Source organism: Artibeus jamaicensis, unplaced genomic scaffold, assembly GCF_021234435.1.
Source record: "Artibeus jamaicensis isolate MK-2021 breed Jamaican fruit bat unplaced genomic scaffold, CSHL_Jam_final contig_519, whole genome shotgun sequence".
NCBI lineage: Eukaryota > Metazoa > Chordata > Mammalia > Chiroptera > Phyllostomidae > Artibeus > Artibeus jamaicensis.
Genome location: NW_026521871.1, coordinates 18,935,050 through 18,962,987, shown reverse-complemented (window position 1 = coordinate 18,962,987; position 27,938 = coordinate 18,935,050). Strand labels below are relative to the sequence as shown.

General features: G+C 39.7%; 1 protein-coding gene and 1 pseudogene across 3 annotated transcripts in view; both read right to left on the bottom strand.

The window, feature by feature from the left end:
* Positions 1–27,938, bottom strand: part of ATG7 (autophagy related 7) — a 294,865-nt gene that overhangs the window by 160,724 nt on the left and 106,203 nt on the right. For all 3 annotated transcript variants that reach the window (XM_053669368.1, XM_053669370.1, XM_053669369.1), the window contains exon 19: positions 16,539–16,619. In XM_053669368.1, the coding sequence (XP_053525343.1) occupies positions 16,539–16,619 (81 nt within the window). The remainder of the gene's footprint in view (positions 1–16,538; positions 16,620–27,938) is intronic.
* Positions 1,539–9,838, bottom strand: LOC119044878 (putative N-acetylated-alpha-linked acidic dipeptidase; annotated as a pseudogene).

Genomic DNA, 27,938 nt, shown 5'->3' with positions numbered 1-27,938 from the left:
GGCACCTGGGTAGCAGGGCAGTATTATAGGACTGAGCCCTTCCAGGGGTGTCAAACTCATTTTCACCAGGGGCCACATCAGCCTCGAGGTTGCCTTCAAAGGGCCAAAAGTAATTTTACGGCTGTGTAAATATAACTACTCCTTAACAGTTAAGTGAGTGCTCAGCTGCTGCCGTGTAGAAACAAGGTGCCCGCCGGATAAAACAAGGTGGAGGGTGGGACTCGGCCCTCGGGCCTTGTGTTTGCCACCTGTGCCTTAACCTATGGGATTTGATGATATGTCTGGGTAAATAGTGACAAAATTGAGTTAAATTGTAGGACAGCCAGCTGGTGTCACAGAGAATTGCTGGGGTAGAGAAAAACACTATTGGTGACCAGAAGTAAAATGTTCTGCGTGAGTAGTAAAGGAGATACACAGGTGAAACATAGGAAAGAACTGGGTTTTTCCCTACAGAGGAAGGAAAAAAACCTGTTGTTTTTTCCCCCATTACAGCTTCTTTCATCAATTACTGAGAAAGATTAAAATTTTCCACTGTGGTTATGGATTGTCTATTTCTACTAATAATAGTTCTATAACACTTTGCTTTATATATATATTTTAATCATGTTATCTGGTATATACAAATTTAGAATTCTATCTTCCTGGTAAATTAAACCCTATCATTAAAAACATAATAGTAAGAGTGCTGGCCAAGATGGCGGTGCAGGTAGAAACCCTTTGCTTCCTCCTCATACAACCAAAAGGAGGATCACAATCTGAAATCAATAAACAACCAGAAGTGCCAGAAAATCACTGCACAGAACTCCGACAACCAAGGATTTAAAGAAAAATCAACCAGAATAACCAGACTGGTAAGGCAGCAGACCACTCAGGCTGGCTCAGAAAAACCGGGGCCAGGCGGTGGACACAGCAGGCAGGGCTGACTTAAGGGGAAACTGAGACTCAGACTTGACTGTGAACTCTGGCAGTTGCCACAGTGGGAGAAACTCCCAGTCTCACATGAGAGTACCTTGGGAAATGCACTAGAGATGAGCAGGCGAGCTGCATTGTTCCCTCTCTGGCCCCTTCCCCACAGGCAGTGCCTCAGAGGACTCAAAGAACTTATGTGTACAACCCATGGACATGAACTAAGGGGGGGCAATACTGGAGGGTTGGGGGGGCAGAGTGGGGGAGGATAAAGGGGTAAAAGTTGGGAAAACTGTAATAGCATAATCAATAAAAAATACTTTAAGAAAGAGTTCACTTGAAAAACAAAATAAATCCTCATCTGAGAAAAAAAGTTAACAGTAATACACAGTAGTGCTTTTTGTCTTAAAGTCTATTTTGTCTGATATTAACATAGCTACACCAGCTGTCTTGTGATTAGTATCGCACTCTACACATTTTACACTATATACATTTTTACATCTTTTTCTTTTCTTTTTTAAAATATATACACATGACTTTATTTTTATCAGTTCACACATCACGATTCTTTCTGAATGATATAACAGTTCAATATGGGCTCTCTAAAGAACGCTTTTACGCTGCTACTTCTCTCAGAATCCTGCTGCAGCTTGCACTGTGAAGGCTGCAAGAAAAAATCTGCCGTTCACTTCTCCCCAAGCCTTGGAAGGTTGCACCTTGCTTCTGATACCAAACAGAGCATTAGAGATTCCTTGGAATGTTGTTGTGGATGCTTGGAGCATACATGACATGCCTATAGAAATGCCTGTGTGATAATCCTAAGTGGTCAATAAATGCTCATTCAGAGACATCAGTTGATCATTCACAATTTCAATAATATTGGATTGTTTTTGTCTAAGTCTTGATATCTCTCCCTGAACTTAGAAGCACTTTCTGAAAATTCTTCACTGAAGAAAAAAGCAAATCAAATGATATACTGTGTGTTTTCATTTCTTGTGAATGTTTCATTGAAATATTATAGATTTTATCAGCATACTTTCTTAAAACTACAGTGTAAACCTGACAGTCGAAATGGGAACTATGAAATTGATTCATTTGAATACCTTCGGTCCTCAAACCTGGGCCACAGTGGCTTGGTACTTAAAAGCTGAATCATAAAACTTTCCGACTAATTCACGTGTTTCATAGACACTGTGATACAGTGGATAACTGCTGAATTTGCTTGTTGCTCAATTTTTAGTATATGTGTTCTGTCTAAAACAATTCTAAGTTTTTGGAAGAACACCTAAAAATCATTACTGGATCCCAATTTGCTAATCTAAATCACCAGTTTATTACAATAGGCTACAGCCCAGAAACAGGCAGATGGAAGAGATGCATGAGGCAAGGTATGGGGGGAGGGGCGCAGAGCTTCCGGGCCTCCAGGGACGCCACCCTCCCAGCATCTCCATGTGCTTGCATACCCAGAAGCTCCACATGTTTTTATTTTCAATTATTCTGTATCCATATACTTAAGATATATTGTTTGCATAATGCATCCAATTAAAAATATCTAGTCTGATAATCTTTGTCTTTCAGCTACAACCTTTAGTCAACTTACGTTTAGTGTAATTACAGATGCTTGTGGGTTTAGGTCTACCACCACTCGTGTTCTGTATCTGTTTTACTCATTCCATGTTCCTTTCTTCTTCCTTAAAATTGTTTTCTCATTAGATTTTCCCCATCATTAGTTAGAAGTTACACGTTTTTCTATTTGTTTAGTCTTAAGTCTACTTAAGTCTATTCACAACATACACTCTTGACTATCATAATTAAATGTTAATTAACACCTTTACCCTCTTCCAAGACAACCTGAACCTTAGAAGAGACTACGTCCACTTAACACCTCCCAACTTATGTTATTTTTGTCCCATATTTTAAATCTTTTTATATTTTTATAAAACCAATGTTGTACTGTCTTACACAGTCAATGTTCACTTAGAGTTACCCACATATTTACTGCTTTCTTTGCTTTTTATCTTTTTTATGATACTGTAATTGAAAAATTATTTATAGAAGTGATGTGAGGACTAGAATCATGACATCTTCCTCTAAGAAGATTTCACTGCTTTTAAGCAGCACCTATAGGCATTATCGAAATAGTATCATCTTAATTCAAGGTTTCTGGGTCACTCACATCCTGGGAAACTGAGCTGCAGTCAATGTGCCAGTTGATTTACTTCCAGTTACCCTTACTTCTAGGAGCATCTCTTCAGGGAATTCCCAACTCAAAGTGGGAAATGGTTCCCCTGGCTTCCCAGGCTTTATGACACCCATCTGGGTGTCATACAATTTTTAACCTTGAAAGGACGGCAAAGGTGATCTTGGGCTCTTAACCTTCTTGTCCTGATCAGCAAACACCCATAAGATGAAACTGGCGCTAGTGCTACTATGCTCATTCCTCTGTGCGCACACTCTCTCCCAAATCTCAACTCAATAACTCCCCATAATTTATTAGTTCTTTTATGTTTAAGAAGACTGTTGAAAAATAATTTATCTAGTTCCTTTGGTTGACATCAGGTTGAGTCATGTGGCTCGCCATGAGTTAAAGTACCAATCTCCTCACATTCTCTTATGTATTATATCATTAGTACTCACTCAGCTTTACTGTGCCAACACCTGCTACTAGGTGAAAAAGCACTATGGTATTCTTTAAAGAATCATGATCACTCTGCTTGGTGGCAACTTATCCTTATAGTGCAGAGGAACTATAAAGGGCAAGGGTTCAAGTTACAGTTCCTATAATTTACTCACTCTATGATTCTGGACAAAGATTAACCTGGAAAATTTGGTGGGAGAGATACTACTTCCATACATATCAGAAGTTCAGGTTAAAGAACACAAAGAGCTTTACAAAGTGTACAAATTAACAATAATTATAATTCTCTTCCCTCCTTTCTCTGCCTTATAGGTGAACCATTCATCCACGACTGTAGCTAACTCATCATGACAAGCCAGTGGGCAAATGACACTTCAGGTCATTCAGCAGTGGCTGGCAACATTACAGAAGATGCAATATTCCTTCAAACAAAGGGATACCTGTTGTTATAGCATCCATAACTTATTTTAAAATACTTCAGCATGATAGTGTGCAGACATATGATATGTACCACACATGCTCCCTTTACCTCCTAGGAACAGCTAACTGGTATTTGAAGTACCCTACTCAGGAATGCAAACCCCAGGTGTAACTGATTCACATTTGAAAGACTAATTAGAGGTCCAGCCTCTATAATCAGAGTGTATCAACCACAGATATCTAAATTTATACTAGGGGATTCCCCAATGAATACAAAGAAGCAGAGAGATAATTTTTCTGATGAAAGTAATATAGTTCAAGATGTATGGGTTGGCTGGAACTTTTGTACAGGGACCTCCAACCTTGTATATACATGTGGGTTATAAGAATCTGGGAAACCAGGAAGACTTAGGCACTCTAGGCCTAAGGTTCTGGTCCTGGGCATGGAGACTTAACAGAGGATTCCATCACCTGATCCAACTGAAAGGTTAGATGATATATCATGTAACAAGAACATGTCTGCATCTGTCTCTGCTGAACCTTTGATGTGAGATACACGTGGGAAGGACGAGGGCTGGAGCTTTCCTCAGTCTATAAGCACAGGCTGAATGACTAACTTGCCTGTTTGCTAATAAATGTTCACCTGTGTGGCAAAATTTCGTCTGAGACTTGACTTTATTGTTACAGACTACTTGGTCCCACAATAGCCTGTAATCATCAGAAGCTACCAATTTCTACCAAAAAGATCTGCACGACTGGAAGCAATGAAGCTGGCTCAATTCAGTTTGCAACAATTGTCGTGCATCAAATTTCCCAAACAAAGCCTGTTGGGACATAACCTCAAACCAGCAATATCATGCTGATGAGGTATAAACTAGTCATCCTGGACCCTGCAACAGAAAAGTTATTTCTCTTTAGTGAGAAAACCACAGGAAACTATGGAGACAGCCTTGGGGTGTGGGTTTTGCTACATCTGGGAGCCTGCCAAAAATACCATCATTCTGTTTCTTGGCCCCTGGAATGCAATGATACTCAATTATTTTGACCCAGTGATTTCCCCAAAACCAGCTGGACTTTGTGCTTAAGTCAAAATAATGCCACTTAAACAGTATCTGTATTCGAAGGAATAGATAGATGGGAGGCAAACTATCCTACTGACAATATCCTATTGCCTCAAGTAAATGCAAAACAGAAATATTTGCATTTTCAAAACAGTAGTTTCTTGGATTCTTAGCAGCTGCATGTACCTATCCTCCAAATGTTTTAAAAAATATACCTGAGCTGAAAATTAACCAAAATGGGAAAGTGAGCTGTTTGTCATAAACAATATCTTAAAGAAAAACTATGAAACTCTTATCTCCCACCCTATGTACTGGAAGGCACCAAGAAGTTGCTCTAGCCCATGTGATTTTCCTGATGATGCAGTCTAAAGACGTTACTATAAGAAACACATTCTCAAACCAAAGGGTTATTGGTTTGATTCCCAGTCAGAGCACATGCCCGGGTTGTAGGCCAGGTTCCCAGTTAGGGAGCATGTGAGAGGCAACCACACATTGATGTTTCTCTGCTTCTTTTTCTCCCTCCCTTCCTCTCTCTCTCTAAAAATAAATAAAATATCAAAATATATATATATTCTTCTAAGTATCAGGATTATCCTTAAAAAAATAAAAACAAAAACAAAAAACAAGTCTTCGAATTACTTTAGGCTTTTTCTAAAAACACAAAGAAAGTTAACCAACTGGTTCACCAAGAAGCTTAACTAACCAGTTTTCAAAACTGCTAAAAATCTAAAGTGGAATCTCTGCCACCACCACCCCCCCCATCTCCCTGCCAAAGAGTACATTGGAATCCTGAAGTGTGACCTCATCCTTTTGTATCACTGTCTGAGAGACGTTTGATAGGGTAGGTAAGTGAACTGGGAGTTCAAAATCCTGGCCCTTCAGGTCATTTCTCTGAGCCTATTGATCTCTCCACCTGACAGAATGGGAAGCCCTTTTGTCAGCTACTTTTCCGGAGGTTTGAGTGGGACAACAAAAACATCCATAACATGATGCTAAAGGAAGAGAGACATGCTGCAGTGCTTGGACAGATTAAGCCAAGGCAGCTGGTGCTTCCTGCTCGTGTTCCACTGGCCTCCAACCCATTTATAGCAACAGCAAGAAAAAGCAAGGCTGGAATGGCTTCTGAGAAGCAGGGTGGGTCAGGGACAAGAGCCACTGCAGTGACAGGCAGCAGGCCTGGTGCTGTCACAGAACTGCCATCCTTGGCCTCTTATGTCCCTGCCTCTAAGAGCACAGAGGAATTCAGAATTCAGAGGGAACACAGCCAAGAAATCATTCCCAAAGTTTATGTCAGCTCATCTCTCAAGTTGTGGGCCTGATTTTAGTCACAGATACTTCAGGAAATAAGAGGATTCAACCCCTTCTCCAGTGCACACTACTGGGAACATTAAACTTCAACTTCACCTTGGATAATAATGAAACCCCTACTTGAAGAGAAAACCCCTATGTGCAGAGCTTACTTGAAAAGAAAAGGGAAAAGTAAAGAAAAAGACAAAGAATCTAATAACCTGCAAATTAATATTTGCTCACCTATTGAGACCATGCCCTTTTAAAAGAATTGCTCATCATTTTTTGTTCCCCTTTTTGTCAGTTTCTAAAGATTTAAGGGCTTTATGACTGTAAATTACAAAGTGAGAGCATTTATGAAAGAAAATGGCAATGGCATCCAATCTCTGCTCATACGAAGGAGCAATCAGAAAGATTTACAGAGTGCCTACTACATGACACTCAGCACAGAAGCTCTCATTTAATCTTCATCGCCACTAATATGGTGTGTTACCTATTTTCCACCAAAGAAAAATTAATCAAAGAAAGCCTGAGATACATGTCATGGGTAACACAGTTAGCAGATGCCATTCTCTTGAAGCCAGTGCTCATTTCCATGGCAGGGACCAAATCCAAATGGCATTCTCTCTCTGCCGGCTCTGAGTCAGAAGGTTAGTGTACTCTGAGTTCCCTAGAACTGGTGCTCTCACTTATTCAGACCCACAAGCGATTTGAAGCTCTTGCAGTTCTTTTTAAATTTTTTATTTTTTTCTTGTTCTTTCCCTTTATTCACAACACATAACTTCAAATTACTCTAGGCTTTTTCTAAAAACTCGAACCTACCCTCAAAGGTCAAGAATTGACCACTGCTGAGGTTATTAGGAGGAAAATATTGTGAGATCTGAAGCAATTTCCCAAGAAGAACTTGTCAACTGTTTCCAGCACAGGAGAACTGAAACACACACAGTGCCTCCCCCAGGGAATACTGCGAAAGGGCCCATTTCTTGGGACTTGTGGTCCCCACGCAGGGGGTGTAAGAGGGCGGGGCAAGTCTCATTTTTCAGGTATAAGTGCCGAGTGACATGGTGTGTTTCTGTTTTCTTACTTATGTACGCTATTCTACTGGTAAGTCATTTTGCATTCATTTATTTTTTAGAATCTGCTTGCATTGTGATTGGAGACAAGTGTGTCAGGTCAAATGGAGCCAACAGAAGATCTGGATATGCGCGTAGTGGCAATCTTATGGGTGGTTTTTAGCCAGGCTTTCTTCTTTAAGAAAGAGCAGCACTGTGCTCATGTTCACACATCTGAGATATGAGAGAGGTATTAATGCAACAATTCATAACTGCTACTTGCCTCGATCCTCACTTTTGTTACCATCCCCCTTCAAGGTCCTTCACGAAAGAGTTGACAACGTAAAAGGAAAGAGAAATATGAAGTACAACTGAGAAGTGGGAGAAACCCAAATTCGCTCTCCTGCCTTTACAAATAACACAGGAAGATATTTTTGCGTGGATTTCTTTCCCAAGATGGAGTGCTGATAAAGATCTTTAAAATGTCAAAATGGCCCAGTGAATACAGAGTCAACTACAAGCCACCTAAGCCATCTAGAATGATGATGACAGGTAAGTTCCAACTACAGGCCTTGTGCCTGCTCAACATACCCTTCAAAGCCGTCCCTGTGGAAGAATGGGTAGTTATCCCAATGATGCTGCCAGTCCTCAAAGCCCTGTTAAATACACGCTCACATAGTGTCAAGATGGTTCCTCTAAGTTGCAAAACTTGCTATATCTGTTCCCCTATGACTGTTTATATTTAGCACACTTCCAGCCATTTTACAGGACTACAGAAGAGGTATTTTCCAATTTTACTCAGATGGCTATAAATTCAAGACGTTAAAAACGAAACATGTAGTCTTTTCTTCCCATTAAGAAAAAAAACTTGAACAAAACTTTTATGACAAAAGACTTTCTTAAAACTAGGGAAGGCCAGGCATTGTAGAATTGATCACTATCATCACATAAAATGTTATGTAAACAAGTTATAAGGACAGTAACTTTAGGATTAGGATGTTCTCAAACAGTTCTTTCACATTTTCTCCAGCAAAAAAAGAGACTATTATGAGTACTTTTAGACATACCTGGACATGACACAGAAAGGCCCTTTTGAAAAAAAATAACATGGTGAGACACTTAAAAGTCCTGCAGGAGAGCAAGCAAAACCTTTCAAAGAACTCATTGCCAGAACGTCGTGTCCTTTCGTAAAATGCTAAATCATCCTTGTTGAATCCCAAAGGCTCCCTGTTTTAATATACTCTGGAAATGATCTTCCAACACAGTAACAATCATCAAAAACATCAACTAAAGCAACTGAGACAGTAAAAGCTGGAAAAAAGCTCAGCTGAATAAATACTCAGAACACTGAAATTTAGCATTCAATAATGGCTACCATTTATAGCTTAATGATAAATCGCACCTCCACACTATTAGGCAAAAGGTGTTCTGCTCACTGAGTCTTAGCTGCCTACCAGACTGAGTTCCCAGAGGGTGCAAGTTCTCTTCTGTTTTTCCCCTCCTGTTGTGTCATTCATTTATTTATCTCCCAAATCATTCATTCTTTTTTCTCACCATTCAAACATATTTAATCAGTTCCTACCACTTGCTAGGAATTAGATACCTCTTCTAAACCAGGAACTTTTCTTGAGTGAAGATGTTTAAATAATCTGATATGTTTGAATTGTATAATCATGCGATATAACTTTATTATCTTGTGCAGAAGGTTATCATCAAAAACATCAGAGGCTGCCCTGTTCACCTTTGTATCATCCAAAAATACGTCATCAAATAGGAGCTCCAATGTTGAATTGGGCTGCTATGACAATAGTGATTAAAATAAACTGTTATAAACATGTATTTTGGTGTTTTAAGCATTCAACCTAAATAGTCACATACTGTATACAACCCATGTATGCATAAGCATGGACATCCATGAAAAGTTTCCCAATTCAAACTGATGGCTCCCTTATTTCAAAAACATAGCAGTTACTACCATGTTCCTTACCCCCTACTTTCCAAAAGTTATTAAGAATAGAGGGAGAAGGGAAGAAGATGAATGTATAATGTAAATAAAAAGGAAAAAAAGGAACACAAACGGATGATAGCTGGGGCTCTTTGCCCATCAGGAGTCAAATCAATGTACCGCCAGAGGAGGAAGAAGTAGAACTCTGAGCAAAGTCAGTCTCTTTCCCTGTTCCCCCATGGGATGCAGTTGGTCTTTAAAAAGTGAAATAGCTGACTCAAGAAATTCTACAATCTCAGAACCATAAAACAAAATCTAGTGGTAGGTCAGCTCCTGAACCTCCCTTTACTATAATTGAGAAAAACGAGTCCTCCTAGAGAGGTGGTGACATACCAAAGCCATACAGAGAGGTCATGGTGGCAGTGAGGCTAGCTGCAACACTTCTCCCGTGTCTCACCCAGGAGAGCATGGAAATGGTACCAAAGAGAAATTCACAGAGCAAGGGTGCTCCACTAGGATCCACAGGCATGTTTCAGGGACTTCATGCTATTGAAGTTGTCTGCAAAACTGTCTGGCTTTGCATATTTCAGGAGAACAGAGTCTACTGCTTTTATCAGTCAAATAAGGCCAGTGACTCAAAAATTTTAGAAATCCCTATGTCAAGGGATGGGTGTTGGGGGAAGGTTTCAAGTGAATGAGATTAATTCTAAACTAAAAAGAACCCATATTTTCAACAATCTGAAGAATATGCTTGGGCCAGGCAGCCAGTGGAACCATGGAAGAGCACATAGTCCTAATCTTTCTGGTCTGGATGGTAAAAAGGATCCGGTAAGAAAAAAATGTTTAGGCAAGCTGGTGTGTCTTTGTGACCACAGGTGATAGGGAACAGTGTAAGCAGCACAAGCTTTAACTACAGACTGGGTGGTTTCAGAAGACCATAGGTCAGAAGTAATAAGCAAGGCTGAATTCTCTGGAATCACAGAAAAGGTTTTGGCAGTAGTTGTCATGAGTTTTGATGCAAGGTTTCTACAGCCTCTCAAAGCCAGGGCGCCTTGACCTTCAGTTAGGACTCTCATTGTACCTGTTTGTGAACAAACAGTGAGCCCAAAAAGGGTTCCAAAGACCCCAGGAGGCGAAATGTGATCACAGGGGTCTTTGTTTTCTTCTAATTTCTGATGTCAACATCAGTCCCAAGAGTGGGCAAAGGCCTTGGTACTTGGTCACAGGGAACAGGAGACACGTCAGCCATTGCAATTTCCCTGGGAAACAGAAAATATTTTCCCCACTCTATGGATGAGGAAATTGAAGCAAAGGGAGAAATGTCCAAGGTTTTTCAAGGAGGTGAAGAGCCAAGAGCTCTGAGGTTAGAGCTTGTAACTAAATACTCCACACTGGCTCTGGCTAGATATTCCATCTCCTTTTGGGAAACAAGCAGTTCTGGAGATTGGAGAAACACTAGTTGCTAAGGATAAGATGTGGGATTCAGTTTACACCACACAACCTTACATATGGAATCCATCACACATTAAAACAGAAGACTTGAGGCCTCAGTGGGTAAAGGAGATAGGGAAAGGGAACCTGGAGGTTACTCATCATTTTCCAAATCAGAGATTTACGTCCCTTTTGGAAAGGACGAGGAAAACCTGTCTGCAGTCTAGTTTTGAGTAATATTTGCCACTGAGAAGTTTTATGCAAAAATTCCTGGCACAAACTTTGGAGAGCTCTTCCGATTGGGCTCTGGCCAGTCCTTGTGAATGACTAAGATTTAAAACCCTATCGTATCAGCAGAGCAGGGAGTATCCTTGATGCAGCACCATAAATCCCTCTCTCTAAAGCTAATTTCAAACTTATAATAGGAATGTTCAGAGAGAAAAAAATAATCTACATGTACCTATATCCACATAGACTTTTTCCCTAAGTCAAAAAGGATAGAGATTAACAGCCAATGGTGATCTGACTGGTTGGAATGTGATTATCTTTTTTTACCCTTAAATATATTTTCTACTATTTTAATCATTAAAATGGACTGCTGTGAACTTATCTCATCCAACTGACTCATTTAATAAAAGAAGAAATGGAGGAGGAAAGAGGGGGGAGCACCTTGCTCGTGGCCATTCAGCCGGCCAGCAAGGGAGGAGAGCCAGGACCCTGGAAATCCCCTGACCAACTTCCTGGCCTCCAAACCACCCTGTTGCAGCTGCTGGGTTCCTAAGGCTAGGAAACCCCCTAAGGTAAGAAAGAGTTTTATGTGGAATTATAAAATTCAAAACAGCAGTCTTAAGTGTTAGACAGAGTACACCAATTTCCAAATCAAGAATAGCTGAAGTTGAAGTAGCATTCACAAAGACAGAAGGACAATTTACAGGGAATTAGGTGTCTCAGGCTGTCACAACTGCTATACTGAATAACTTCATAAGTGTGCCATGTTTTCTTGCCTCTGCTTATTATTCATGCAATTCCCCCTGCCTAGAATGCCTTCCTCTTGTCCTCTCTTCCATGTGTTTCCAGAAATTCCTACTCACTCTTTAATATCAGCTCAGAAGTTACTTTCTACAAGGCCTTCCCCGGTCTTTTCAACTTATGAATTGGTACTAGGACACCGAAACAAGGGGATGTACCTTGATTGTGGAGCATGTGGCCTGTCTCACCCGCTGGATAGTGTTCCTTAAGGACAGTGACTATTTTAACCATCTTTGTATCTTAGGCACCCAGCAGGGACTCAAATGTCAGTAGAATAAATGAATGCCTGCTAATAGACAAACAGGAAGGCTTTGGCTTTTCCTTGCAAATCTATGATTTGCCTTTCTAGCTTCAAAATAGTCCATTTGCAGAACTTTTAGGCAATAGGTTGCTTTGGGACAGTTTTTTCTTAAAGTTTAAATAGCCAAGTTTAATATTGATATTTCATGTTTTTTAACTTACAAAGAAATTATGACAGAAAAGAGGCAGGATTAAATAATATCAAAAGATAAATGGATAGGCTGGCTATTACAAAGGCAAAAAGAAAGTATCATTTACCAAATGAAGATACCAGCTAACATATATGATTCCTACACCACCCTCTCTATCAGCCCTTGAGACACAAACACAGATGCATATAAAATGTTGATAAGACACTTTGAGAAGTTTAATCATAAGACACTGACAAACAGAAGAGCCTACTGCATGGTAAATACCACAGTGAGTCTCTCATTAGAGTTGCCAATCACTAATCAAAATCTCAAGATCAGGTTTCTGGGCACATCCTACTACATCTGTGAAGCAGACAGGTCCCTGATGGTATGAAAACCAAGCCTGGGGCATGCTTCTTTATAACGGGCCGCTCCTGCAACATCACAAAAGTGTGTGACAGAACTGTGCAACAGGGGCAAGAATACTCTGCATGCAGTCTCTTCATGCAGAGCCCTGCTCCTGACTGTAGATCTGACAGAAATTGCTAGTCAACTTCTGGGTTCCAGAAACAAGGCTATTGTAACATAAAACACCAGAAGATGCCTGGCTTTCTCCTTATGGGGAAAGAGAATGGTCACAATAATCAACACACTGCTTCTCTCCCCCAGGACTGGCCGGAAGGGGAACAAGGGGACCTTCTGGAGTAATGAAAATGTTCTATGTCTTGGTTGAAATGTATATTACATGGGTGTTGATACATTTGTCAAAACCTACAGAATTCTCTTAAGAGTCATCTGTTTCACTGTGTATAAATTTTACCTGGAGAAAAAAAGAACCATGCACAATTAAACTCTAGTTAGTAGGTTTACTTTCTGCAGTAGTATGGGCTAGCAATTTTGAAACTACTTTCTGTATAATCTAGACTTGAGCAAGTGAATAAATATATCCAGGGTAATGGGATCCGGGTTTTGCCCTGTTGGGGAAGTCAGTTACAAATACAGAAAGGAGGGTATCAACATCACTAAAGGGGGCAATGCACACCACGTGCCTCCTGACGGAAGGAGGCGCCATCACTTCTCTGGTATTCCTGACAAAAATTCAGAACTTGAACCCAATCATAAGGAAACAGTAGGCAAATCCAAATCAAGGCAAATTCTACAAAAAATAACTGGCAAAATATCAGAATGTTAAGTTAATAAAGACAAACAGAGGCTAAGAAACATTTCTAGATTGAGGGAAGCTAAAGAGACATGACAATTAAATGCAATTGTTTGATGTTGAATTGGATCCTGGTCTGGGAAGGAAAAAAAAAAACCTATAAAGCACACTACTGGTACAAATAACAACATTTGAAATATAAACTGTGGATAACAGTATTGTATAAACATTAAATTGCCTGAATTTGATAACTGTATTGTGTCTAGGTTAAGAGAACATCCTTGTTCTTGTTCTCAGAAAACACATTGAAGAATTTAGTTATAAAAGACTACAATGTCTCCAACTCAATCTCAAAGTTTTAAAAGAAAGAGAAAGGAAAGTGGAAGAGCAGGAGGGAAAGTAGCCTCTAGGCACAAATGGGACAAAATGTAAATAACTGATGAATCTGGGTGAAGGGTGTACAGGAATTCCTTGTACTACTCCTGAAACTTAAAATTACATCAAAATAAAAAATTACCAAAAAAAAATACCCTAACTTCCTCCAAAAATATTTAGGTGACAGACTAACAACAACAACCTAACACAATGTATTATGAGAAACTTTTTTTCAAGAATATTGGTTTCAAAATGGTACTTTTCCCTCTGATAATAAAGTAATTCCACAAAACTCTAGTTGGCTCTAAATCCCTTTTTAGCAATTAAAACCCCCCCAAAACTCATGCACCTTCCAATAGAGTTTATTAAAATCCCAGTGGCAGATACTATCATTTTAGAAAGTCTTGCAAGGCAATCAACAGAAATTGAAATGAAAGTTACTGCTCACCATTCCCCTCCCTCCGGATTCTTCAACAGCTTTTCTGTAAGAATAGTTCACCTGGCTACCTGCCAAGCTACAGTCGAACGGGGTAAGAATGATTTATATGTAGATGATTCGGCCTTCTCTGCCACAGAAGCAGAGAACAGTATTCCTCCCTACCTCAGGCCTTATAAAAAGTCTAAACATTATTTTTATACATGTGAACAAGAACATTATTAGTCAGTTGAACTTATTCTACCTCCCCAATGTTTCTGTCTGCATCTGTGGTTCAATCACGACAAGCATGGCCTAGTTCTATTTTTTTTAAATAGTGAAAACTACCAAGGGAAAAAATTACTTCATAGATGGCAAAGGAGAATTTTTCAAAAGTCATTTTTAGCCCAAAAAATCCTTTTAAAACAGTAACAACTATGATATGACTCAATATAAAAAATATTATGCTAAGTATGCATTAAGAAAAATTCACATGCACAGAGACGAAAATGTAATTGGATTTGTCATTTCAAAGTATTAATGTTGGGTTTGCAGATAATAGAGAATGACATTCTCTTAAGTGAATAAAGAAGTTAGCCAAGTAAGTAAATGCTGTGTTTCTACTGTAAGGAAATACGTGTACCAATGAAGCAACCTTTCCAGCACAAAAGAAATTTAATACCCTGACCACATGAAAAGTGATCACTATGGGAAGAGCACAGCTGTTAAAATTCAAGTCAATTTGTATTAAATCAGCCAGCTTGTTTATGTAAAGCAGGACTTGCAGAATGACCACCAAGAGGAAATAATTTCGCTAACAAAAAAGTGATACATATATTTAATGTAATGCTTACAATAAATGAAAACAAAATGCAAAGCTATTCTCTTTCAAAAAATACAATATAAGGGACCTCAGTTAATGGGTACACTTGTGATTCTTTCATAAACAGTATCTCAAGGGCTAATTTAATTAGAGCGAGAACAAGAAAGAATGAGTGTTTGCGTTTCATTTAGAGCCCAACTACTCGTATTTCATCGACTAGCCAGATCTACATAAAGTCATAGAAAAACTGGCACCTGCACCAAATGATTTCAATATGAGAATTAATACTACTGCCAAGTTACTTTGAGATCAATTAGCTCAGCCATTCAAAGAAAAAATGTGCTCCACTAAAAAGCATATAATCCTAAAACTTTCATTTCTGAACACAGAAGTGTACACAGACATATCCTTGAAACCCTGACTTGAGCAGATCTAAGATACCTCAAAGAAACTACGGAAAAAAATGTGCTCATGAAAAACTACTGACAAATGGTAAGTTTCAAATCTCAACATAGACACTTGATAAAGCAGGAGCTTAGTTTACTTTTGAAGTTAAAAAATTACTCTAAATTGTTGAGCACATAAAATTAACCAAATTTACCAACATTGTTGTCAATCTGAGTTAACTTTTAGAGAAACTGGTCAGGATTATACTTCTCATAAGAAATGACCCAAGTGAAGTTTTCAAAGAAAGCTTGTCAAGCCAGAGCAGAACAAATTTCCCTAGAATTTAATCCCTTCCATACTGTCAGCTGAAGGCTACCCAGCGAAGAGGTCTCAAATTATAAATGAGAAGCCAGAGTTTCAGATTAATGACCATAACACTATTTTGCATAATACTTGAACATCAAAGTTTTATCAGGAATCATGAGTTTTAAAAGCTCAGGTTAAACCACTGGGTGTTAGAGGCTTAAAGAGTCATCAAAAAGGAAATGAACTATAACATGCAGCAAACATGTAAAAATAACTCAAACTATCTCAAAGCCTATCAAAGAATGAGATGCCATTACTGTAGTTTTGAGATATATCAGTTGTACCCCATTACAATGGAGGACATACCAGATCTATTTTTAGAGCCTCTGGAAAGATCAAAGCTGAACAGGAGCTTTTATTGCCTCCCAGCCCCCCCCCCACCCCCCCGCAGGCTCCCGACCTCCATTTACTTCTCTCTGTCATTATATAGCTCTCCAAAAGACACACCACCAAGATTGCCTGGTATTCCCCATCCTCTGAGTAACACTTAAAAGTTGCTCTATGATGGTCTATGAGAGGGAGGAACTGTCTGGGAAAGAACAAAGGCCAGTAAAACTCAAGCCAAAATTACCAGATGCAAGTACTGATAGAGAACTAAAACATCTAATTCAGTCTCTCTGTACACCATAAATCAAACTGTCTCAGGCTGGTTACTCTACGAGATGAATAGACATAAATGAAAACAAAGCCCTCTCTGGTATTTTAGACTCCACCCCTCCCCGCAAAAGCCCTCGGTTGGTTCTAATGTCTCTGACTAGTAAGGCTGATGGGCTTATTTTAAAAGACAAGTCCCTAAAACTCAGAATGACTTACTTTGGAAGAACAAGCTGTACATTTGTCAAATGCCAGGCTGACAGGAAGGACATTATCAAACCGTGACAGAAATCCCCGGATCTAAAAACAAACAAAACAAAATAATTCACATCAAGCTCAGAATGACAACACCTGTAAAATAATTGTGCAGTTTTGACAACAGGCTGGAAACAATTAATATAATGGTCTTGACACAGATTACTAGCAAAAATGAAGTTCGGCATGAACATTTTGTGTGAGGAAGAACTAACTATATTAGGTCATTTATCCCATTAGGAGCCAGGGCCTTCAAGCTCCTCATATATTTGAGGTCTAAAAGCATAAATGACTCCACAATAAAAAAATAAAGCTATAAAATCTTAAATATTGTTTTAATAAATGTCTTAAAAATATATCAGGTCAACTAGTTTATTATGACAACTCTCATATGTAAATTATAGTAAATACATGAGATGTGTGTATTTCTAAGATGCAATATCGGGTAAGGTCCCACAAGGTAAGAAGGCCTGGGACTACAGAAGGCAAACACGGTCCTAAATGTGCAATTATTTGCTTGACTTAGAATAGATATGGATAAAAATGCAAAATGTCACCACATTTATGGGGAAACAGCGCCACCTTGAGCATTAACTTGTGGACTACATCCAATTTCCATTTACTAAGTATCAGCTATAATCATGTTTCACAAACTATGGTTTAAATAATTTGTTCAGAAAATTATACCTCTGAAAATATACTTACCCAAAAGGGGAGTTTTTAACTGTTGTATATATCATTAAAATATTATGAATAAAATATGAATGGCAAACTCTTTAAAGTCTCCACAGGACTCAACATTTAGAGTAAGTCAGACACCACATCTTCTTATGAGTTAATTTATCTGATCTTCCCAATTACCTCGTCTTATGTTGATAAAACTCAAGCTCAGAAAGATGAAACAACTTAGGTCAGGAGAACAAAGTGACAAAGCTAATATTCAAAAGTAGCCCTCCTGACTCCAAACCTGGCTCCACACCTCCCTCCTTGTTTCTGTCCCTGATTGCTTGCTTCCCTTTATCTCACAATATCACAGCATTTATCTCCGATATTAGGTCTCAACACAAATTCAACATTCTCACTTGAATACAGCAAAAGAACCAACCCACTTAGTGTTGCCTTTAGCAACCCTACCAACACTCCCTGCAAACCAAAAACAAAAACAAACACCCCCCCACAAAAAAAAAAGCCTGACTAATTCTCTAAAGAAACAGACTTCCTTCTGAGTTTGGATAACTCCACTTGTATACCCACAATGCAGCTAAAGTCTAACTGCTTGTGCATACTGGAAAAAAATCTAACCTTGACAAAAATGCCTACAGCCATCTCTTAAATGTCCTTATCAATAGCACAAACAATAAAAAAATGTCCTTATCATTGTAATTCAAGATCAAAAGTGTTTGCTAGAAACCATAAATTAGATAGTTGGGATAATTTAGATAACCTCGTTCTGAACCTCTGAAATGTGACAATCTTTTAGCTTCCTAGGATGTCTCAGCAATGCAACAGCCACTTTACAATGCAGTACTTGAGGCACCTTCTGGGTCTTAAGTTTGCTGTTCAGGACATCAAAACAGAAGACAACAAACTGAAAGAAAAGACTTTAATGGAAAGACATAAATGGGAATGCTGAGATCCTCATGAGAGCTGGAAGTTACAGGCTTGAAAGAATTTTCATTTAAAATAAAATTTACCTACAAAAACGTTTACCATTAGTAGCATACTTTCCATTAAAATGTTCGCTGACACCACCTATATATTAATGCCTAACGAGATCTTTATTTTCTTCATATAGCTAACATCATAGCTAACACCTTTCTTTATACTGTACAAAGAAGTACTGGTAATTTTCTTTGCTAAACTGTCTCATGATTGGAGGTGGGGAGGGAAAGCAGAAGGGAAGGGGGACAACAGACCCAGCAAGAGACAAAAGGAAGAGAGAAAAGGAAGAGGAAGGAAGGGAAGAGAAAATAAAAACAGAAACACAGGTGGTGAGCAGTAGAAGAAAAAGGAGCCAAAGCTTGGCTGGCCAAGCGAGGGCCTGCACACTATTGTTTAGCAGCCCAGACAGCTCTTTACTAGGAAATGGTGATTCATTTTCCTGGTGAGTTAAGTAGAATGTGTCTGTTTGAGGCCTTTCAAATTCACCAACTTGGTATCAGAAGGCCCAGAACTTAATCAAAGTAATTCCACTTCCAGATAATTTAAAAGAGGAAACAATCTTTCTCAAACTAATGGCAACAGACTCCTGGACTTCTGCCAAGATGGAGGCGTAGGTAGAAACATCCTGCATCCCCGCACAACCAAATCTAAAAACAACAAAGTTTTAACAACAATAAATGCAACCAAACAACACAGAAAATCGACAATACGGAGTCCGAAAACAACGAAATGCTCAGCTAAACTGGTAAGAGGGGCGAAGCCAGCAGCAGAGCGGGTTGGCCAAAAAGATCCCCGACCCGGGTGGTGCGCGAGCAGCCGAAGGCGTGGATCCCAGGTGCAGGCTAGCTACAGGCGGACACAGGGAAGAGGCTGGCTGTCTGCGGTTGGTCGAGCATTTGCGTGCAGATAAACCAGTGAAGAGGCGAGCGTTGAGAACGCACAGAGCAGGGAGGTGGGCTCGCACATTTCTGCTCAGATAAACAGGCCTGGGTGAGTGGTGGGACGGACTGGGCGAGTATAGAGGACCGCCATTGCTCCCTCTCTGACCCCGCCCCCACATACAGTGTCACGAACCATGGACCTGGGTGGCCCCGCCCTGGTGAACACCTCCTCGTACATAACAGGCACTAACAGATCAAAACATGGCTCAAGAACAACTCAGAGCCCCATATCCGATAAATCTAAGCGACAAAGAAATAGCCAAACTTTCAGATGCACAGTTCAAAACACTGCTGATCAGGATGCTTACAGAACTGGTTGATTTTAGTCACAAATTAGAGAAACATATGAAAGCTAAACTAATTGAAATGAATGGTAATGCACAGGAAACCAATAATAATGGAAAGGAGACTGGGACTCAAATCAAGGGAGTAGATCAGAAGGAAGGAAAAAATGACCAAACAGAAAAGAATGAACAAACAAGAACTCAAAAAAATGAGGAGAGGCTCAAGAACCTCCAGGACATCTTTAAACGCTCCAACATCTGAATTATAGGGGTACCAGAAGGGGAAGAGGAACAGTCATGAGTGGAAACCTTATCTGAACAAATAATAAAAGAGAACTTCCCCGTTCTGGCAAAGGAAATAGACTTCCAGGAAATCCAGGAAGCTCAGACAGTCCCAAAGAATTTGGATCCAAGAAGGAACATACCAAGGCACATCATAATTATATTAGCCAAGATTAAAATGAAGGAGAGAATCCACAAGCAGCAAGAGATAAAGGGACAGTCACCTACAAAGGAGTTCCTATCAGACTGTCAGCGGATTTCTCAAAAGAGACCTTACGACCTTAAGGGGCTGGAAAGAAGTATTCCAAGTCATGAAAACCAAAGACCTACAACCAAGATTGCTCTATCCAGCAAAGTTTTCATTTAGAATGGAAGGACAGATAAAGTGCTTCTCAGATAAGATCAAGTTCAAGGAGTTCATCATCACCAAGCCCTAATTATATGAAATGTTAAAGGGACTTACCTAAGAAAAAGAAGATAAAAAAGATGAACAGTGAAAGGACAGCAAACTCACAGTTATTAACAACCACACCTAAAACAAAAGCAAATTAAGAGGACAGCTAGATCAGGAGTGAACCACAGAAATGAAGATCATGTGGAGGATTAGCAACAGGGGAGTGGGAGAAGGAGAAGGGGGGGAGAAGAAATAAGGGGGGAGAAGGTACAGAAAATAAGTAGCATAGAAAGTAGATAGAAAATAGATAAGGGTGAGGGTAAGAATAGTAGGGGAAATACAGACTCTAAAGAACTTGAGACACGTGTTCATGAACTAAAGGGGGGGAATGGTGGGGGAGGGGTGTGCAGGGTCAAGGGGAATGGGGGGGGGGATAGAACAAATGTAATGGCATAATCAATAAAAAAAAATGTTAAAAAAAAACAAAAAACAGACTCCTAATGGGTATCTGGAGCTTCACAAGTGAGCTCTGTCACTTCCATTTAATGCAACACTCTGCTGTTGGTTAACCTTTCAAATATATAGCTCTGGAGGTGTGTCATTTTTAATCAACTTCCTGGAGCTGACCAAATACAGCAGAGAACTCCTTATGCTGGCTTTTAGGGTTCCCCCTAATGTGGGCCCAACCTACCTTTCCGATTATGTCTTAGATTAAATCTTTTCACCGGCCTCCTACAAATGCTAAACTGAACTACAACTTCCCTTCCAAAGACATTCCTGTGTTTCTCACTTTGTCTTAAGCTGATTTCTGGGACTCAGAACTCTTCCTTCTGGGAACAGCTACATCCAAATCTTCATCTTCCTTAAAAGCCACTCAACTCAAACACATTATGTCATAAATCTACAACCTACCTACCACCCAACTTAGAAACAATGTCTCCACTATCTGAAATTCTTCTTTTTGGCATTTATTATCAAAATACCTTGTATAATTATTATTTAAAAAAACAGGTTTATTGAGGTATTCATATCACATAAAATTCATCTTTTGAAAGCACACACATAGTTGTGTAACCATCACCGATATCTCGTTTAAGAATATTCTCATCACTGCAAAAAGAATCCGAGAACTCATATTAATCCCCATTCTCCACTTTCTCCAGTCCTTCACAACCACTAATCTACTTTCTATAGCTATTGGTTTGCCTATTTTATTTCCTGTCAGTGGAATCATACAAGACTATCTTCACTCAGCATGTTTTTACCCACAGTGTATCATATAATCTGTATTTCATTCCTTTTATTACCAAATAATATTCCATTATATAAAAATGCTGCATTTTATTTATCCATCCATCCATCCATCCACCAATTGATGGACATTTCTTTCCACAGAATGGAATTAATGAGTCAGATAGTAACTACATGCTCCATACACTGAGGCACTGCCATACTGCTTCCCAAAGTGACTGTGCCGTATCCCATTCATGCCAGCAAGGTAGGAGGTTTCCACTTTCTCCCCTTCTTGTGGGTACTTGTTATTGCCTTTTTTTTTATTATAGCCATTCTAGTGAGTGTGAAGGGACATCTCACTGTGGGTTTGATTTGTATTTTTTTTAATTAATAACTTTGAGTGTTTTCCAAAGGGCTCCTTGACCATTTGCATATCTTCTTTTGAAAAATGTCTATTCAAATTCCTTGCCAAGTTTTACACTGGGTTTTCTTTTTATTGTTAAATTGAAGAGTTCTTTATATGTTTTGGATACAGTTTCTAATCAGATATATCATTCACAAATATTTTCTTCTTCTGTAGGTTATCTTTTCACTTTCTTGATGGTGTTCTTTGAAGCACAAAACTTTTATTTTCAGCCCTGGCTGGTGTAGCTCAGTGGATTGAGTGTGGGCCTGCGAACCACACGATCGAGGTTCGATTCCCAGTCAGGGCACATGCCTGGGTTACAGGTGAGTTCCCAGGAGGGGACTTATGAGAGGCAACCATACATTGATATTTCTCTCCTTCCCTTCCCTCTAAAAAAAGATGAATAAACAAAATCTTCAAAAAAAACTTTTATTTTCATGAAGTTTTATTTATTTTTTGGTTGCTTGGTCTTTTGGTGCCATATATAAGAAATCAGCATCTAACCCAAGGTCATGAAGCTCTATTATGCTTTCTTCAAGTCTTATAGTTTTAGCCCATACATTCAGGTCTGTCTTCCATTTTGAGTTGATTTTTGTGTATGGTGCAGAGTAAAGGTATAAATGCACTGTTTTGCTTGTGGAAATCCAGCTGTGCCAACCCCCTGCTGGAAAGACTGCTCTCCTCCCTCACCCCCTGAACCGCCATCAAACGACCATCAAGGTGAGGGCTCATTTCTGGACTCTCAGTTCTATTCCTTCTATCTATCTATCTATCTATCTATCTATCTATCTATCTATCTATCTATCCATCCATCTATCCATCCATCCATCCATCCATCCATCCATCCATCCATCCATCCATCCTAAGAGAGCACTATGCTGTCTTGATTACTGTAGCTTTACAGTAAGTTCTGAAACTGGGAAGTGTGAATCTTCCAACTTTGTTCTTCCTTTTCAAGATTATTTTGGCTATTCTGGGTCCTTCGCTTTTGCATAAAAGTTTTAGGATCAATTTGTATGCTATAGTTATTTTAATTATTTACCTCTTTTTTTTTTTACAAGACAGCCACAAGTTGAACTATTTGCTTTTGTTCAAAGCACAGCAATTTGCTCATAAAAGATACTCAGTATTATTCAATATAAAATTAATGAATGATAAAGCCACAAACATCCCAAAGCCTACTACATTATTCAAATCTAAACTATACAGAGAAAACACATCCCAAATGAACCACAAGAAAAACTTCAACTTACCACCATGCGGGCAATGTGAAGCCCTTCCCCAACAATAATGCTTTAAATCTCCAGTATTATGTGTGAATGTAAATGTACTGAATAGTACATTAGTAGTAGTACACTAGAAGTAAACGTACTGAGCTTCCACAACATGATTTACATTCCCTCAATCTTATAAGGAATGCATAAAAGTTAAAGGGCAGAGGTTGCTACTTAAAATTTTAGTACCCTCCTCAGACATCCATTGAAATCCTAGAGAAATGTAAAACCCAGGCTTCATAGATAAAATCCTAATAAATATATTCACACCAATCTAGAGAGACCAGGCCCCAATTTACAATCACAGAAGTTATAAGCATTTGTCCCGTGCTTGGGTGGAGAAAACCACTTCCTACTCAGAAGTGTGCAAAGCGTGTAAAGCAGTATTTTTCTAAGCTTCCTAATCAGAAGAATTGCCTGGAGCATGATTCAAAAGGTCTGGGGTAAAACCTGAGAATCTGTATGTTTAACAGGAGCCCCAGGTGATTCTCATCAGACAAGCATGCGAAACAAGATGCTTTCAGTTACCAACCTTATTTACACCTTCCAGTGGCTTGTCTATACCAACTTAACATCACCTGTTGGATGTCAGGGAACAGATGGAAGCAGTTAGCAAGCCTCTCATTCTTTTCACCTTTCATAAGAACAGTACTGCCACACCCATCTAATTTAGCTGACATCTAAATTAACATTTAAATGAAAATGCTTTACAAAATAAAGTAATTTCTCCATTCACATAAGAACCAAGGCCTCCTGTCAATGCTCAAGATAAGCGCTCTAACTTTTGGTATTGCACACAGCTTACTGTAAACTCTTATTTCATTACTAATATTTGCTGTCAATCTTTCCTTATAGGAAAGTAGGTATTAATCAGCTTTTTTAAAAGGTTAACTTTGGATATCTGGCCAAGATGGAGGAGTAGGTAGAAACACTGTGCCTCCTCACACAACCAAGTTTAAAGACAACAAAGTTTTAGTAACAAAAACACAACCAAAACACAGTAAATTGAACTGTACAGTAAATTAAAATGTAAGTCCGACAACAACGAACTTGTCAGCCAGACTGTAAGAGGGGTAGAGTCAGCGGCTGGCGAAGCGGGTTGGGCAGGAAAGATCAACCTGACCCACCCAGGAGCGCAGGCAGCGGTTGGCAGGTCCCAGGTGTGGGGTGGCAATGGGCGGACCCAGTGAGGGCTCAAGGCAGCTGGCTAACAGCGGTCACACATTCGCTTGCAGATAAACCAGACAAAGGAGTGAGCAGTGAGACAGACCATGTAGGCTAGGGCCACAGAGACAGGAATTAAAGCCTAAAAGCACCAATTGGAAAAACTTTGGGGGTCGAGGTGCCAAGAGAAGCTCCCGGGCTCACAGAGAGTTTGTTGGAGAGACCTACAGGGTCCTGGAGGGTGCACAGGTCCACGCACTCAGGAGCTAGCACCGATTAGCTTGTGGGAAGCAATAAAGGGAAACAAAATATGAGAGAGAGCAGGAAAACAGCACTGCCCCTCTCTGACCCCACCCCCACATACGGCACAGCAACCCAGCGACTGGGTTGCCCCATCCTCATGAACAACTAAGGCTCTGCCCCTCACTATGAAATGGATGCAACCAGACGAAAACGTTATGGCTCAAGAAGAATACTTCAAAGCCCCATAGCCAATACTTCTAAGCAACCAAGAGATAGCCAACCTATCAGATGCACAGTTCGAAACACTGGTGATCAGGATGCTCACAGAAATGGTTGATTTTAGTCACAAATTAGAGGAACATATGAAGGCTAAACTAATTGAAATGAAGGGAATTGCACAGGAAACCAATAGTGATGGAAAGGAAACTGGGACTCAAATCAAAGGAGTGAACCAGAAGGAAGAAAAAAAATGACCAAACAGAAAAGGATGAAGAAACAAGAATTCAAAAAAAAATGAGGAGAGGCTTAGGAACCTCCAGGACATCTTTAAATGTTCCAACATCCGAATTATAGGTCTTTAAATGTTCCAACATCCGAATTATAGGGGTACCAGAATGGGGAGAGAACAGCCACGAGTGGAAAACTTATTTGAACAAATAATAAAGGAGAACTTCCCCGTTCTGGCAAAGGAAATAGACTTCCAGGAAATCCAGGAAGCTCAGAGAGTCCCAAAGAAGTTGGACCCAAGAAGGAACACACCAAGGCACATCATAATGACATTAGCCAAGATTCAAATGAAGGAGAGAATCCTAGAAGCAGCAAGAGATAAGGGGACAGTCACCTACAAAGGAGTGCCCATCGGACTGTCAGCGGATTTCTCAAAAGAGACCTTACAGGCAAGAAGGGGCTGGAAAGAAGTATTCCAAGTCAAGAAATCCAAAGACCTACATCCAAGATTGATCTATCCAGCAAAGCTTTCATTTAGAATGGAAGGGCAGATAAAGTACTTCTCAGATAAGGTCAAATTCAAGGAGTTCATCATCACCAAGCTAAAGGAAGCTTATTATATGAAATACTAAAGGAACTTATCTAAGAAAAAGAAGATAAAAAATATGAACAGTGAAAGGACAGCAAACTCACAGTTATTAACAACCACACCTAAAACAAAAGCAAACTAAGAGGACAGCTAGATCAGGAGCAGAACCATAGAAATGGAGATCATGTGGAGAGTTAGCAACAGGGGACTGGGAGGAGAAGGGGGAAGAAGGTACAGAGAATAAGTAGCATAGATGGTAGGTAGAAAATAGACAGCAGGGAGGGCAAGAATAGTATGGGAAATATAGAATCTAAAGAACTTGTGACACATGGACATAAACTAAAGGGGAGGAGTGGTGGGGGGAGGGAGTATTCAGGGTGAAAGGGAATGAAGGGGGGAATGGGACAACTGTAGTGGCATAATCAATAAAATATATTAAAAAATAAATATTAATAACTCTACATATAATAAAAACAATAACCACATGATAGAAAACAAAAGAGCAAACAAAAAATAACCAATCCTCCTATAGCATATTTACTACCATTTCTCTCTCTCTTTTTTTAAATAAAATATTTAGCTTCCTTTTAAACAGTCTCTTCTGAATACTGGCTTCTCAATCTCCCCACTCCCTACTGGAGAAAAGCTGCTAATTTCAGAAACATACATGCACATGTCCCTCTACCTGGCTTTGTGGACAGTTAGAGTGGACAGTTGAGGGGTGTCAAACCTTGCCTGCCTAACTGCACATTTTCATTTTTTAAAGTTTAGATTAAGGATTAAGGGTTTTTCTCTTAATACAGAAAAGAATACAGAAACAATTACAACAGCCCATATGAAAACCTGAGGAGCAGTTGCCTGGGACTGAGGGTGGGAACTTTACCTAGGAAGAGGCCCAAAGAAAATTTCAGGGGTGACTGGGAATGTTCTAGATCTTGTTTGTGGTGGTGGTGATTACATATGAGTGTATACACTTGTCAAAACTCATTAAAAGCCCTGGCTGGTGTAGCTCAGTGGATTGAGCAAGGGCCTTCAAACCAAAGGATCTTGGTTCGATTCCCAGTCAGGGCACATGCCTGGGTTGCAAGCCAGTTCCCAGCAGGGGATGCATGAGAGGCAACCATACATTGATATTTCTCTCCCTCTCTCCTTCCCTTCCCCTCTAAAGATAAATAAATAAAACCTTTAAAAATAACTCATTAAAATACACATTACAATGGGTGAATTTTATTATATATAAATTATACCTCAAAAATAGGTGATGTAAAAAAGTAATTTATAATTTTTAGGGCTTTATTTTTTAGAGAGGGGAAAGCAGTGAGTGAGGGAAACATCAATGTGTGGTTGCTTCTTGTGTACCCCATACTGGGGGCCTGGCCTGCAACCCAGGCATGCACCCTGACTGGGAATTGAACCAGCAACCTTTTGGTTCACAGGCCTGCACTCAATCCACTGACCCACACCAGCCAGTGCATAATTTATAATCTTGATTAACATTTTCCAAATGGTACAGAAAGGTACAATATTAAAGTATAAGTCCCAAATGTCTGCAGTCTTTCTTCCCCCAAATAATCAGCAACATCAGTTTTCCTGTATAGCCTTCTAGGAAGAAAAATACTTTATGTCTGTGAATCTTTACTACCATCTGAATATTTAATAATTCCCCTGGAAATGACAACTTGGAAGAAATACAATTAGCTATGGTTTCCTGGCTTCCCTACCTCTCATCTCCCACGGCCCATGAAAGGCAAAAGCAGCTTGAGTTGAAATCCCCTTGTCAGACACCCATAAGGCACTCAGTGATATCTGGGTTTGGCTAACAGGGCCTTATAAGATGCTTTCCTCACCGTGAGTGAAAACATAGCATAAAAGAAAAAGCAACAGAAGGACCTTTAAATGCTGGTTTGGCCTCACTCTCCGGCAGTTCCAAGCAGGAAAGGGGGCAAGTGCAGCCTGAATTCAATACAAGCACCAGTGTGCATCTGATTAGCATCCAAAGGCTCCAGGGCAGAAACGTCTGCTTGGGACAGGGGTGTGTGTGCTGGGAACAAGGTGTCAAGGGTCCTTTTGGAAAGAGAGCTAGTATTTGTCGGAGCGTACAACTCAAAGACAGGTGCAAAGAGCAGATTTTGGTCTGTATTACCTCGATGAGTTACGTACTTTGTCCCACAGATGCCACCAAGAAGCCATTTTTATAGACTGAAGCTGTGGTTCTCAAATGCCTAATGTCCCTGTAGGTTGTCAGTTTATGGATCTGGCCTAGGAAATGTATATTCTGAAATGGTTTCCAAAGTGATTCTTTTTTTTAAAGATTTTATTTATCTTTAGAGGGGAAGGGAAGGAGAGGGAGAGAAATATCAATGCATGGTTGCCTCTCATGCATCCCCTGCCGGGACCTGGCCCACAACCCAGGTATGTGCCCTGACTGGGAATCAAACCGTGATC